General features: G+C 41.6%; 2 protein-coding genes across 3 annotated transcripts; one reads left to right on the forward strand and one right to left on the reverse strand.

Annotated features, from left to right (window-relative positions):
• Nucleotides 1-78: 78 nt before the first annotated feature.
• Nucleotides 79-9,049, reverse strand: cfap251 (cilia and flagella associated protein 251). Its single transcript, XM_086206207.1, has 20 exons — nt 8,479-9,049; nt 8,220-8,360; nt 7,983-8,092; nt 7,791-7,899; nt 7,225-7,305; nt 7,060-7,137; nt 6,931-6,972; nt 6,580-6,845; nt 6,310-6,486; nt 5,963-6,213; nt 5,728-5,879; nt 4,589-4,765; nt 4,290-4,474; nt 4,100-4,214; nt 1,829-1,992; nt 1,653-1,743; nt 1,269-1,412; nt 958-1,186; nt 714-830; nt 79-564 (listed from the first exon to the last, which is right to left on the reverse strand). Exons 1-20 carry the CDS (start codon nt 8,776-8,778, stop codon nt 449-451), a joined length of 3,045 nt encoding a protein of 1,014 aa, XP_086062333.1. The 5' UTR covers nt 8,779-9,049; the 3' UTR covers nt 79-448.
• Nucleotides 9,050-9,100: 51 nt separating this feature from the next.
• LOC147259943 (rab5 GDP/GTP exchange factor-like) lies at nt 9,101-14,512 on the forward strand. 2 transcript variants are annotated; one of them, XM_086206209.1, is made up of 9 exons: nt 9,101-9,400; nt 10,827-11,011; nt 11,132-11,256; nt 11,538-11,689; nt 11,772-11,841; nt 11,923-12,058; nt 12,136-12,230; nt 12,810-13,066; nt 13,147-14,512. In XM_086206209.1, the coding sequence occupies exons 2-9, from the start codon at nt 10,854-10,856 to the stop codon at nt 13,558-13,560; spliced, it is 1,407 nt and encodes a 468-aa protein (XP_086062335.1). In that variant the 5' UTR covers nt 9,101-9,400; nt 10,827-10,853; the 3' UTR covers nt 13,561-14,512. The 2 variants fall into 2 exon arrangements, with proteins under 2 accessions (XP_086062335.1, XP_086062334.1); XM_086206208.1 differs by lacking the exon at nt 9,101-9,400 and adding an exon at nt 9,707-9,961.
• The last annotated feature ends 137 nt before the right edge of the window (nt 14,513-14,649 follow it).

A 14,649-nucleotide genomic window follows, 5' to 3' on the forward strand; every position in this document is an offset into this window, starting at 1 on the left:
TTATCACAGAGGCGCAACGTCGTGTCAATATTTCTTTTCTTTTCAAGAAATGAAATCACTTAATGGTGTTAATGTATTTGTTTAATGAGGAAGAGGACCACTTGCATTGTTTCATGGAATGATATTCGACACTGGCAAAGACACCTGAACCTTTATTTTAAATGTATTTCTTTGAATAGTGTATAGGGGGTTCTAAATACAATTATTCTTCAAGCTATAATTATTAGATTTTAATGTTTGATCTAGAACAAATTGCAATATAATGTTCTTCAAAGACAGTTTCTTCCAGAAAAACTTTGCAACAACCCAAGATACAGTAGCACAACATAACAAGAAATGGGAATGACAAGCAAAAACAGGATCTATGCGAGGGCATGGCATAGAAAGGAGCCATCACTAGAGCAGCAGCGTGTCAAAGGACTGACCCCGCAACTCAGCTAACAGCGGTTCACTCTGTAGAGGAAGGACTGTCACTCTGTGCTAACGGTGGGAAGCCCAGGATATGACCTATAAATGTCTCCCTGGATATCTCATCAGGGATCAGATTTTCCACACAGTGTTCACCTGGAAATACACACACACACACACACACACACACACACACACACACACACACAAATGAAAAGATAAGCTCGGATAAAAAAAAGTAATGTGTTTATGCAGCAGCTATGAGAATTCTTAGATGCTGATTTGTGAGTGGGTCAGTTACATACAGTCAGTTTTATCAATACCATCCCCAGAACTTTCCTCATCTTCTTCATCATCATCATCATCACGGCCTAAAAGTGTACTGAAACACTCAATCATTTCATCCTCCGTCATGGGTTCCCCTGCAAAAGATCACACCAAAATGCTTGGTATGAGGGACTTTGTGACAGGAATTGTAATGTAACAGACAGCATCCCATCTGAAAACCAGCAAACCAACCCTTCACATCCTGAAGAGCAGGACACATACCTCGAACCTGCAGGAGTTCCAGCAGCTCACGTCGCTGCAGAACGGGCTGGCCTGCACTATCATGGCCACCGAGGACTTGAAAAGCTTGATCAAGCTCATCACTGGAGATGCCGAAGGCTGGCCGATGGTTTACATACAGCTTAATAAACTCCTCCAGGTTGATGTCAGATGTATACTTTCCGGTTTCTGCATATTTGCTGAACTTGACCTCATTTTGCACATCTTCTATCTAATAAAGAATAAGATGGAGATCTGTTATTAAAGTCCTGAGGGACAGACATAGAGTATGACTAGATAAAATCTTATTGAACCTCTTGCTCAGTTGGGAAGAAGGCCAAAGCCCGCATCAGTGAGGGAACCTCTGTCAGGGGAATTGTGGTTGACACTTGTCTCCTGTCCATCGTTTCAATGCCTTGATGACGCATTTGGCAGTAATAGAATAAGTCCTCCATCTCCTAAGGACAGGAAAGATCACAATAATGCCACCCACGAGACAATTTAGAATGTTAAGTTGTTATCAGAACTGTCAGTGGACATGCTTGATCTAAAGATACAGTTCATGTGTGAAAAACAAAACAATGGTCCCATAGCAGCTAGACAGGATTTTTAAGTCATATATTAATCCATAAAAGCATTTGGTGGACAAAATAGCACCAAAGCCCTCGTGTCAAGGAAAAGTCAAACTTCAAACTCACCCTGTAGAAGTGGCCATCTCTGCCTCCATCTAAGAGCCTGTAAAATGGTTCCAGGTCTTTTCCTCCCAAAGCTGCTGCTGCCTCCAACGCGCTGCATTCACAACAACAAAGAGGGTTGAAGATGGAAAACAGTCAGACATGTCAGCTGTGTCTGGACTGGTGCCACTGAACCTTACTCGAAGCTTATCTCCCAGGACAGGACAGTGCAGTCAGATCCCCCTGCAGTAAAAACAAACCGCCTGTCATAGGAGCAGGCAAACGCAGACACCCCTGTAGGATGACAGATCAGAGCGTTGGACTTGTAAGGGCTTCCATCTAGAGGCAGAATCTGGAGTCCCACCTGGGGGAAGAATGGCAAACTCTGAGTTACTCTTGTGCTTTGGTAATAAGTAATCTGTATTCTTATGTAAAAGAACAGCAACATGCTCAGAAAAGGTAAATATTGCAAAATAGTTATGCTTAAATGAGGTTGCCATTTTAGAGACAAGTGGCATATCTGTGTCAGACAGCAGAGAGGACAGGAAACCAGGTGTCATGATTGATGACCAGCTGACCTTTAAGGTTCATGTGGCCTCAGTTTCTCGGTCTTGCCGTTATGCCCACTACAACATCAGGAAGATCAGACCCTTCCTGACCCAACAGACCACACAGCTTCTGGTTCAGGCTCTTGTCATCTCACGCATTGACTACTGCAACTCTCTTCTGGCAGGCCTCCCTACATGCTCATTCAAGCCTCTGCAGATGATCCAGAATGTAGCAGCACATCTGGTCTTCAACCAGCCCAAAAGGGCACGTCACCCCGCTGCTGGTTTGTCTTCACTGGCTTCCAGTGGCAGCCAGGATAAAATTCAAGGCACTTCTCTTGGCTTACAAAACAATCACAAGAACGGCTCCAGCCTACCTGGAATCCCTGATCCAGGTCTACTCTCCTTCTCGCCCACTACGCTCTGCATGCCAAAGACGCCTGGTGCTTCCAGCCCAGCACTGCTCCAAATCTCTAGCCAGACTCTTCTCTTCTGTTGTTCCCAAATGGTGGAACGAACTACCGAACTCTGTGCGTTCTGCTGAGTCCCTTTCTACTTTTAAGAGACAATTGAAGACTCAATTGTTCAGAGAGCACCGAGGCACTTAACCTGACTCTTCTCCTCTTTGTCCTGTGGGGTAGAATAAGTCAGAGGGTCCAAGACCCAGCACTTAGTGATTATGTAGCACTAACTGTGTTGTGTGATGTTGTATGTTTGTCCAAAAAAAAAAAAAAAAAGAGGGAGGGGGGGCGACACTTCTTCTGCCACTAGATGGCAGTACCTGTGACCAAATCACAACTGAAGCACTTTTGCGCTTACTATGGGTTTTTCCTTAAGTCTGAATTCTTGCTTGTGTTGTACGTCGCTTTGTACAAAAGCGTCTGCTAAATGAAATTGTAGAATTGTAGAATTGTAGGAAACATTTTTATCGGTGCTTAACTCTGTTGATGTAACTGACACAGGTGCTGCTTCTACACCCTAAAGCTCTTTAATATGTATCACAGATTCATTACAGCTTATAGTTTTTGACTCCATACCTGTTTCTGTGAGAAGAGATTAGGAAGAACATCACTTAACCCTGTAGGTATGAAAGCTGTCCTAAATAAGTTACCATTTTATTTATTTTTATTCTATTATATGAGTACTAGAGACTATAAGACTTAGAAATATGGAGTATTGAACTTGGACACTAAAACATATTACCTTGTACTACCTTTCAGAACATAGGAAAGCCGCATTCATCTACTAATGATGATACAATGATTTTCATGTTCCTCATTTTCTTAACATGTTTTTTTTGTCACTATGTAGTGTTCTTATGTTACTCTCTTTTTCTTTATTTTCCTGAATGTTCCTTCAAACCCCCTTCAACATCACCGGTACCAACATCGTCTGGTTAAGATCCTATGGTTTCCGACAGAAGTTCTTTAACCTCAACAACTGCCTATCTGCCACTGCTCCCCTCTCCTAAGGTGTCCCCCAAAGGTCAGTTCTGGGTCCCCTCGTCTTCATCCTGCTCATATGTATTTTTGGCCACATAATTGCCATCAAGAACTTAATTTCCACCACTTAGCTGACGATATCCAAGTCTACATTTCCACTAGTTCACTCGTTCAACCCCTTCCAACAGTATCACAGAATTAAAGTCCTGGCTAAAAATGAATCACCATCAGTCGAAAAGCTCTCACCAAAGCCAACAACAACATTTTTAATTTGGAGTACAGTACACACCATGATGTGTTGAAATTCTACCATTATTGTTTTATCCAATTCAACATCAATGAATAGAATATGTTTACAGTATAATCTCAATTGACCAGAGTCTGATGACAATTTATTATTAAAGTGACAGAACATCATTTTGATCTTTATAATTAATTTTAGTAAACAAAGTTGCACTAAGATATATATTAAAGTACTGACCTTGTCATCCGTAATGTACGCCATGAAATACGAGTTTGCGTCACGGCCTTGACTCAAAGGAAGGACCTCTATTTTCCTAATGGGAGATCCATATGTCGGGCCAAGTAGAGTCTTTCTGTTGCGAAAATATTCTCATCAGTTAAATACATTTCACGATACACGTGAGCTTGTTGTGGAGTATTTCACGGACCTGCACATCTTGGTAGTGCTGTTGAAAAGCTTCATCTTGTATTGGTCAGAGCCAATGAGAAGGAATTGCTCAGCAGTTAGTGGGGGATACCAAGTCATGCACATTGGCACAGCACTTTGTTCAATACGCTCTGAACTTGAAATGAGAAGTTTGTCCACATCGCTGTTTTCCAGGTCGTATTCCACCTATTATTCCAGCAAATATGCAGAGAAATGAGAACTAAATATTGGACATTAACAACAAAATCAAAGCATGCTAAATTAATCCAAAGTACTCCAGCTCTGTCAAAGAGGATTCACCAGTAGGCGGTCCATGCCCAGAGAGAGCAGTCTGGGTTGGATGCTGTCCAGCTGCACGCCGAAAAGAAGGCCTTTGATGGGCTTGTAGTGAGAGCGGTGTCTGCCCAGATACTTCCAATGAGGCAATGAGTCTTTTTCAGCGTAAAAGCGGAACACCATCACTGCTTTTCCAGCATCCTAACCATGGCAACGGATGCAGAAACATCAGCTTATGAAAATGCTTTATATAGTTGCAGTCAATAATCACATCAGAGAACAACCGATTGTGGTTCAACAGAACTGCACAGTGTGCAAGTATTTCACTCATGTCACAAATCTTAATAAAACCTCTTTGGATACATATATAAGTGCTCATAGCTGTGAATCCCTGCTGTTAAGGTCATTGTAACGGTCTCTTCTCAGACATCTAATTATTGTGAGTAATGTTTTGGTTATTACACGGTGTCTCTTGAGTTCTCTAGATTTTTCAGAGCTCAACAGTGACGTAGCACCGCCAGAAAGGATTACCAACAATCAGAATGGGATGTTTGTTACTGACCACACCTTCAACGTCTTAATGAATCAAATTAGCTGATCTTTTAGATGTTAAATAATAATATCTTAGGCAGCACGGTGGTGCAGTGGTCAGCACTGTCGCCTCACAGCAATAAGGTTCCGGGTTTGAGTCCTGGCTTGGGCACGGGATCTTTCTGTGTGGAGTCTGCATGTTCTTTCTGTGTCTGTGTGGGTTCTCTCTGGTACTCCAGCTTCCTCTCACAGTCCAAAGACATCAAGAGGGGACGAGGCTGATTGATACTCTAAATTGGCAGTGGGTGTGGCTGTGAGTGTGAATGGTTGTCTGTCTCCATGTGTTGATCCTGGCATGGACTGGTGACCTGTCCAGGGTGAACCCCGCCTCTCACCTGAAAGCTACTGAGATAGGCTCCAGCCCCCCGGTGACCCTTAACAGGATAAGCGAAAGAAAATGGATGGATGGATGGATGATAATATCTTAAGATTGGCGATGACTTATTTAGTCATAACTGTTCAAGTTATGGAGAAGTAAATTGATTAACACAAATAATACGTTTTTGGCAAAAAAACAAAACATTTTTGGCTTTTTCAGAAATTTTACACTTAAAATAAATGGACTTACTCACCGCAGTGGCAAGATACCTTGAGTCCGCGGAGAAGCTGATGTGAGTGATGCTGTCTTTACTGTAATGGAAACACTCCTCTGGATCACCCTCTAAAGTCTTTGGATCCACAACGTGAACAGCTCCACTACCAAATCCAAGAGCCAGGAACTTTCCTGTTCAGACACAAAAGGTGGCTCTGTGCATTGAAGAGTAACACTCGGCAGATCAATTCAGTACATCGGTGATACTGACTCACCTTTAGGGTCAAATGTGACACACTCAATCTGTCTCTCAGTCTTAAAGACCCTGCTGCAAAGGGGCAGTTTGCGGTTATAATCCCACACTCTTAAAACACCGTTCTGATTGCCTATAACTACAACTGGCCCTTTGGGGTGGCAGGCCACTGCGTGTACAGGCTCACAGTTCTCACGCAACAGGACTTGATGGGTGTTTTTCTGAACATTCACATGCACTACTTTGGAGCTGACTGTGGACACGACAAAGTTCCTGTAGAAACAGAGAGGCCAGCTTGGATAAACAGCAGTTTTCTTTTGCAACACCAAACAGTTTCCATTTCAATTTAATGAATCATCTCTCTCATACCTCATAATAGAGAGTTTGGCATCCAGGGTGCAGTCTTCCAGATATCCCTCTGTTGACTCTTGAGAAAAGGAAATGGAGACAATTGCATCCAGGTTTAATTCGCTGAAGTAAGTTACACTCAGGAAGTTTTCATCATAAAAGTTGATGTGGCCTTTGTTGTCACCGATCACGATATAGCTGCAAGCAAATAACACATATGACGAAGGAGATTAGAGAACAGTGAATAAAGGAAATGTTTATGGTACTATTAGTATTTCTGGTTCTAACCACCTGTCAGTCACAGTGACCGCAGTGATCGGACACTGCAGGAGAGATATGAAGTGGACTCTATTGATGGTCAAGCTTTGGTTGGCTGCAAAGTCCTCCATCAGCTCCCACATTATGATGGTGCCCGCTGCAGTGCCCGTTAGGACCTGAGGCTCCTTCCAGTGAAACACAGACTGGCTGAGTGAGCCACCCGCCATCTTAACAATGTTATAGTACTCAGGAGAATGGTAAGGTAGCGGAGTTCCATTTAATGCAGGATCTTTACAGGACTGCAGAGGTGAGCAGAACAAATAAGAGAAAATATGTATCGATTCTTATTTTAATTTTAAAAAAGTAACATCTCTTACGTCTTACCTTTGTAACCCTCAAAGCGATGTACTCCAAACTTCCCTGGGCCTAAAAAAAAAAAAAAAAACCACAACAAACTTCACCACAAGTTTTTATTGCTGTTTTACTTCAACAAAAGGGAAGCGAGACACTTACCGTGCTGTAAAGTAACACCTTGCTGTCACTGCTGCTGAGCAACTGAGTGCTATCGTTTGGGTTAAAAATGATGTTACGCTGAAAAATAAGTCAGCATCGTAACATTAATTTTCCTGGATGCAATGATGACACTCAAATGTAAAATAATAAACAGTTTTGACTTACCTGACAACCATATTCTGGATGGAGCTGAGTAGAGTACAAGGGCTTTTCTGTTTCACTTGTCCAATCCCAAACACACACACACTGTGAGAGAAAAAAAATCACTCTACACTTGTTGACATTCTATATAAGGTAAAATGTGCACTGATTGAGACTACAGATAACACAGTGGAATGAACTTAGAGTGCCTTTGTGTTTTTTTGAAGATTGTGCTGTAAGATTACATCTGGAGAGAACATTCCGATATGTTGACTCGTTGATAAAAATACTACATTTGACATCCTTTCTGTTCCTCTGGATATTTAGCAAGTTAAGTCTTTAAACTTCACCTAACTCAGCATAAAACAGTAAAACAGTGTTTGTCACACAGTGTTTGATGGTGTCGTGACCTTTGGGGATAAAAATATATATCACTATTTCAAAATCAGGGGGTGCCCTGAGGTCATCTATTTCCTGTTTATCATCAATGGCGCAACAAAGCACCACTGGGTGAAAAAGCGGATCGCTAATTTTTCTGTTCTTAAATGTTTTACTGATCTCGTTTCATCCGACCACATTATCTTACTCACTTGAAAATTTCCAGTGCCGAGGGTTGCCAGATATTTTGTGCCCCTTGAAAATGCAATGGCAAGAACACCCCCCTCAGGGTGGCAATCGAATAACGTATGCACGGGGATACTGCAATATTGATCAAAAATACAATTATTATCAAGAAAGAACCGGATGCATGAAAACGACACATATGTAGAGTCAAGAGCTACCCAGAGTATGAATCCCATATCATCACCGCGCTTTGTGGGCCCTCGTCTGCTGTTGCAATCCACCGTCTGTCTTCACTGACACACATACATGAAATGGGGTTGCAGTGACCCTGAAAATATCAATGACAACGTACAAACAGACGCTGCAACCTACTATTTAACAATGTTTTACTTCCAGAAGTTCAAAAATTGTATGTGATTTCTCCCTTTATCTATTTATTGATTTATTTTTTGTACCTGAAGAATATGCTGGGAGTTTGAGGTGTGATTGTAGATGATCCCAACGTGGGCCCCGGCATAGACGATGACCAACTGATTGTGGTCTTGCAGACTGAAGACAGGAAGAGCAGCGTTCACGCCGCAGACCCAGTCTAGTGACTGAATGAAGAGCAAATCTAGTTTGTTATCATGAGCAAGTTTGTGCATGGAGTAACCATTAAAACAGCACTACTGTCCTCAAACTATCCTAGTCATACTGTACTCACTCTGTACGTACCAATGCATGTATTTTTATGGGAGTTTCCCTCTTTGCAAAAAGTGTGTCTCTGGTTGCAGAGTAGACTTGAGACTCCCTGGTTAGTTTGTGTTTGTCAGTTCCCGGCTCCCTAAAACTTTCATTATCTTCTTCTTCCTCACTGCTCTTTCTCTGCTCTCCACGACTGTCTTCCGGCTCCTCCTCCTCTTCATCATTACTGCTACATGCAGGTTGTTTGTACTCCTCGGATTCTGCATCTTGCTCCACCTGCACTTGATGGCTGACCGAGGGCTCGTTTTTCTTTGCTTCAGCATCTGACATGATGCCCAAAACACGCTTTTGAACGATTGATAATACAACCTTTTATAAGTTACGTAAACTCTTTCCAGGTGGACAGTGTAAAACCAAAAGTTAGTTCGTATTAGTTAATTACCGAAAGAAGCAAGAAACACTAGAAAATCATATCGAGCTCTTATCGTAGTTGTCAAAATAAAACTAAAGCAGGGAATTTCTATCAACAGATATCTTTTCCATTTCAGTAAAACGCGCACGATCGTTATCGCTTGCCTGATCTCGTTGCCTGGTAACCGTCGCCAATAACGTCAGACACCGGTGGAGTCAAGCCTTTCAAATTAAAATCACAAGTATCAGTATATTTGGTTGATGGACTTCATGTCGGGAAGCGGCATGGCTCAAAAGTAGAGTTGCCTTCGGACTACCGAAAGGTCGCTGGTTCGATCCTCGCTTCCCCCCGGTGACCAAGTATCCTTGGGCGAGATACTGAGCCCCTAATTGGTCCTGATGGCCCTGCGATGGACTGGCGACCCGTCCAGGGTGAACCTCGCCTCTCACCCAATGTCAGCTGGGATAGGCTCCAGCCCCCTCAATGTATAAGCGGTATAGAAAATGGATGAATGGATGAGTTTATATCGATTTTCTTCAGGTATGTAATTCGTTTGCATGACAAAACCATGTCTGGGATGATGAGGATCAGTTTGGCGCTACGTTATTTATACCTGATTTTTAAGGACAGTTTAAAATCTAACAAATACTGAAATAAGGCTGGAAGATCTGCTGGCATACTTGCCACCATTATTTCGGGTGAAGATCTTCAAAATAGTCTTTTAATGGAGGACATTTCGTATGTTATATTCAAAACATGAAGATGTAGACCCAGTGTGGATGTTGAAAATATTAGTTTTTTGTTGTTGTTTTTTTTTTGCCGCGAAACTTTTGCTTTGAAAGGTCATACAATACGCTCCGTGTCGAAACGTTATTTCCGGTTGCTTAGATTTTCAATGCAGCTGGCTGTTTTGCGGTAGTTCACGTCGGCAATCTCTTTCTACAACTGTTTTTTTGTCGTTTAATTTCTTAACGTTTTCGTTACAAGTTATATGTTTATGGTAGTAGTGTTCATAACGACTTTATTTCCCGAAAGTTAATGTTAACGTTGAGAGACCAGAAAGTACCACCGAGGAAAAGTTATGTATTGACCCGCTGACAGGTGAGTTGGCATTCAGTCCGTGACAAGTTGCATGATGGAATGTTCGCACATCTAACCGTCATTAAGTCGGACCACATTAGCCTTTGGCTTTATGCAAATAACTGTTGTCAGGCGGTCGCGGTTAGCTAAAGCTAACTTTAGCCGCCGGTTCTTATCGCCAATCCGCTCAGATGACAGTCAGCCGACCGCTGCCGAGCTAGTAGCTAACGACGTTAGCTAACTGGCGAAATTGCTTGCTTAGTTTAAGCTGAGTGGAAAATTCTGCTGTACTCTTAACATTTTATTTTTGGGGTGAAAGTTTTGAAACTGATTAGAAGATTGTAAGACCGGAACATAAACGTGTAGACGAAATGATTTAGAATGACTGATAAAAGGAGAAACTGAATGTAGCAACTTACAGCAAATCAGTGGTAGAGGAAGTACACTGTTCCCTTTTTCTATAATATTTATACATTAGGAAAAATAATGAGATAAAACAGTACTGTGGTCAGAATTCAACTGAAGTAAAATAAGGTGATGATATTGATTTGACTTTAATTTAATATATATTATGATACTTTAAGTATCAATAATAAAAGCACATATTCTACCTGATATTTGTGTATTCAGTACTTGAAAGCATTCCAGCCTCAAGCCATTAAGCTCTAAGGGTCATGTTAAGTTGTGTATGTTTCAATTGCACTGCTCTGATTGTGTCCTCTTGACATTGGCAGGTTAGTCACAAGATATCAGATAAAAGTAGTGGGGTAAAAAGTACAACATTCCCTTTTAATGTGGAAGCAGCCCTCAAGCGTACCGTTTGGTGTTGGTGTAAAGATGTCTTATTTTGTTAGCTGATTGAAATATGAGTGTAAATGTCCAACAGGTAGGAATAACATATGAGAGCTCTACAATGTGGACGGATAAGCAAAGAGGAATTCGAGTTTCCCAGGAGGAACTTCTCTGCAAGAACTCCTGTGGGTATTATGGGAACCCTGCGTGGCAAGGCTTCTGCTCCAAGTGCTGGAGAGAGCGAGCCCGTCCAGCTGGAGCCCTGAGAAAAGACATGAGGTAAACACACATAAATTCTCGTCACAACTCCTGAACTATTGTGCTGTCACATAGACAGATTATCAGCTTCAGGCAGTTGTAACAGTTACATAGAGTCTTGATTTTTGTATGTCCTTACAGGCCGAGCAATGATGGAACTCCTCCTACCTTCTCCAAATTTGAGGAGAAGAAAAACATGGAAAAGGGCCGTCGAATTAACACCATGAGGAGACTCTTCTGGGGTAGCCCGTCACCTCCCAAACAAGGTAGTTCTGATTTAAAAAGGTATCTTGTTACAGTGTGTTTCTAAATGCAAAAGGTACTTAAAAATGTATTGAAACTCAAGTCAGAAAATCAGTGGCAAGTTAACTACCAGAGGCAGTGGAGCTCTTCATAAAGTGCGTAGTTGCTGTTGAGCTCTTTATATCAGCCAGGTGCAAATGGTTCCTTTTCAATTGTGCCCTGAGCACTCAAAGTTATTTAGGTACTGCTAACAGGAAGTGAACCTGAGTATGTTAACGATTAACATCACCGTTATCCCCTCTAGAGTCTCCGGAAAGCAACATGAATGTGTTAAAAGCCTACCAGAGCCTTGAGCCTGGAGACTTCACCGGTTTCCTGAAGATACTGCGGAGCCCATCCTCCCAGCGCCTGCAGTCCCGATGTACAGCTTTCCTCAATACAATAGAGGCTTACCATGTAAATATCTGTTAAAATGTCATTTTCATTAAAACCTCTTTAGACACTGTTTTAATTGGTTTTGTTCTCCTCATCTTTTCAGCACCTGCCGGTACAGAAGCAGTCCGATCTTGTGCAAGATTTCTACCAGTCTTTTGCTGAATATTTCCACAGTGAGTACAAACCCGTTGAGTCTTTCATTACGCTTAATCTAAAATATCAGATGACTTCTGGGGTGATTCTTCTACTTTCAGATTTTTCTGAGGCTCAGGTTGCTCAGACAATGGAACACGTTGAGAAGCTAATCATGACGAGGTTGCACAAATGGGTTTTCTGCCATGACAGTTGTGATGATGAACAGAAGGACCTGGCTCTTCAGAGGAGGATACGGTTAGATTCCGCTTAGCTCAACTGAACCCTCCACCTACAAGTCCAGCGTGAAGCTGACTCTTGTCTTTATTTTGCAGCTCCTTAAACTGGGTAACTCCACAGATGCTGAGTGTTCCTTTCCCAGATAAAAAGCTTGAAGTCACTGGCGACCCGTTTCTACCTGCAATAACAGGTGATCCACTTTTTGCCACAAGGGGTCACTCAATCACATAAACAACTGCAGTTGGTTTTGGAGTCCTCCATTCAACTGTAGTTTTACTCACTGCCTTTGGGTGTGTCATGTTATGTTATGCTAACAAAATAGCCACAAGAGTCATTAACAGTTCTTGATATACTAGCCAACCTACCATTAAATGTAACCACTACCTTTGCAGCTACTGAAGCTAACATTACGTAGCAAATTCAACCCAGTGCTGTACATTTTTTAATTGTAGAACAATGTTCCAGTGTATGTAATGTTACTACACACTTTAGCTTGTTGGCTTGCTTGGCTGATGGGGATGCGACGCTATTGACAGGCAACAAAATTAAACACAGCCATACTGTAAAATTCATATTTCTTTGAATTTCAACACCATTTGAAACATTTGGGGAATAACGCCACCCATGAATAAGAATACCGTGGTTGTTTTTTAACATTGCAGTTCAGAAATATGAAATTTACCTTCAATCTCATGAGCATAAGGAGACAAGGTTCCAAATTTGTTGCAGACATTCACAGGTCTGACATCTTGTTGTGTTTTTTTAATAGCTATTATTGAGATGGATGCCAAACGAGCACCTCAAGACAAACTTGCCTGCGTGTCCAAATGCAGCCAGCACGTCTTTGAAGCTCTCTCCACCTCCAACACTGAACCCGCAAACGCAGATGACTTCCTGTCGGGTCTGGTGTATGTAGTCCTGAAAGCCAATCCACCTCGGCTGCACTCTAACATGCAATACGTGATCCGTTTTGGTCTTCCTCACAGTCTGATGGCAGGGGAGAGCGGCTACTATTTCACTAATTTGGTTCGTTGTTTGGCAAGTTAACTCACTAATTTTGCACACAAGGTCTGTTTGTCACTCATCATATTTGTCCTCTCTTTCAGTCATGTGCTGTTGCCTTCATTGAAAAGCTGGATGGTCCAGCACTCAATCTTAGTCCAGAGGAGTTTGAGGGCTACATGCTGCGTCAGCGAGCTCCTCCTGGAGGATTCAAGAGACTGCAAGTAGCCAGTGAAACCCAACACCTGTTGGAGGAGCTGAAGAGCAGACAGGAGAAGCTGGACCAGGGAATGGATGCTCTCAATATGCAGCTCCAGAAGTGGGTGCAGGCAGTTCATACCCAACTGGATGAGGCAACAGCTCAGTTTGCTGTGGTACAGAAGGAGTTAATGGCTCATTCAGAGCAGGCGTCTTCATCCTCATCTGATGACTTGGTGTCTCAGGAGGAAGACGTTGACGGCCAGAGGGTGCTGGTGCTTACAGATCAACATGCAGGTCCTAAAGATACAGACTGTTAGCTACATAAAAACACCTAATTTGGTACAGTTTCTAATCCTCAGTACTTTTGTAGGTTGCAAAACAACAGATTTGTACTCAAGTGCCAGATTTGCACAAGTTCTAACCACGTTAAGCTGGAAATTTCTAAGCCTGTTGAGTATGAAGGACAGATGTTTGAAGGACATTTTTACACAGGGGCTCGTACTGACTTTGTTCAAACGAATATTTAGCACTTGTATTCTGCTTGAGGATGAAGGCCATTACAAGTACATTCCTACTTACACTAACAGGTGCACAGATAATGACTATGGTCATGTTTAAGCACTCAGGTTACGCAGCCCTCACACGAAACACTTTAAAGATGCATATTTAATATTTATAATGTCACCAATGTGCCTTAACCTAAACTGCTGTGAATTGATTGAATATGAAAATATTCAAAGGCATTTGATCCACTGAGACTGCTACAAGTTAGAGAGGGTGTTTGTTATCATATCATGTTTCTACAGAGCCGTGTGTTACCTTGACTGTCACAACAAAGATGAGATAACTTGTTTGAAACAGATTGTACTGTATTTTACCGTGTTAACAGTGCAAGAGGGATACAATGTGTACAGGTGTTTGTAAAGAAATTAAAGAGGTTTATGTCAAAGATCAATTCCAATATCAAAGTGTACTTCTATGAATTAATAATATTTTTGTGCTTTTCTTTGTGAAGTATCTGGTTGACAGGTTTAGTTTGTTTTTTTTAGGAAAATTGATGAAGTGTATTTCCTTGATTCCCTGGGTTAGGAAGGTGAAACAGCATGTTGAAAGAAAATAATTATTTGAAACATTGCACCATAGCAGTGGATATGCTAATATAAATTTAACTGCCATAGAATCAAAGGCTTTTTGCTCTATATAGGATCAAAATTGTCATTGAGCACAGTTATAATTGTATGTTTGTAATATATAACGGGACAGAAATGTAATAAAATTTAATGCATAAAAAGAAATTGCTTTTTCAATTATCTTCATGAACCATTTGGAGGCAGTAAAGTGTGTAAATGTGGCGACTCTTTTTTTAAAAAAAATTTTAACCGAGGCCAAGTTTTGCTAATCAACTC

The sequence above is a fragment of the Aulostomus chinensis genome, chromosome 6, assembly GCF_037954235.1.
Source record: "Aulostomus chinensis isolate RoL2024-O1b breed Wild chromosome 6, RoL_Achi_v1.0, whole genome shotgun sequence".
NCBI classification, from domain to species: Eukaryota; Metazoa; Chordata; class Actinopteri; order Syngnathiformes; family Aulostomidae; genus Aulostomus; species Aulostomus chinensis.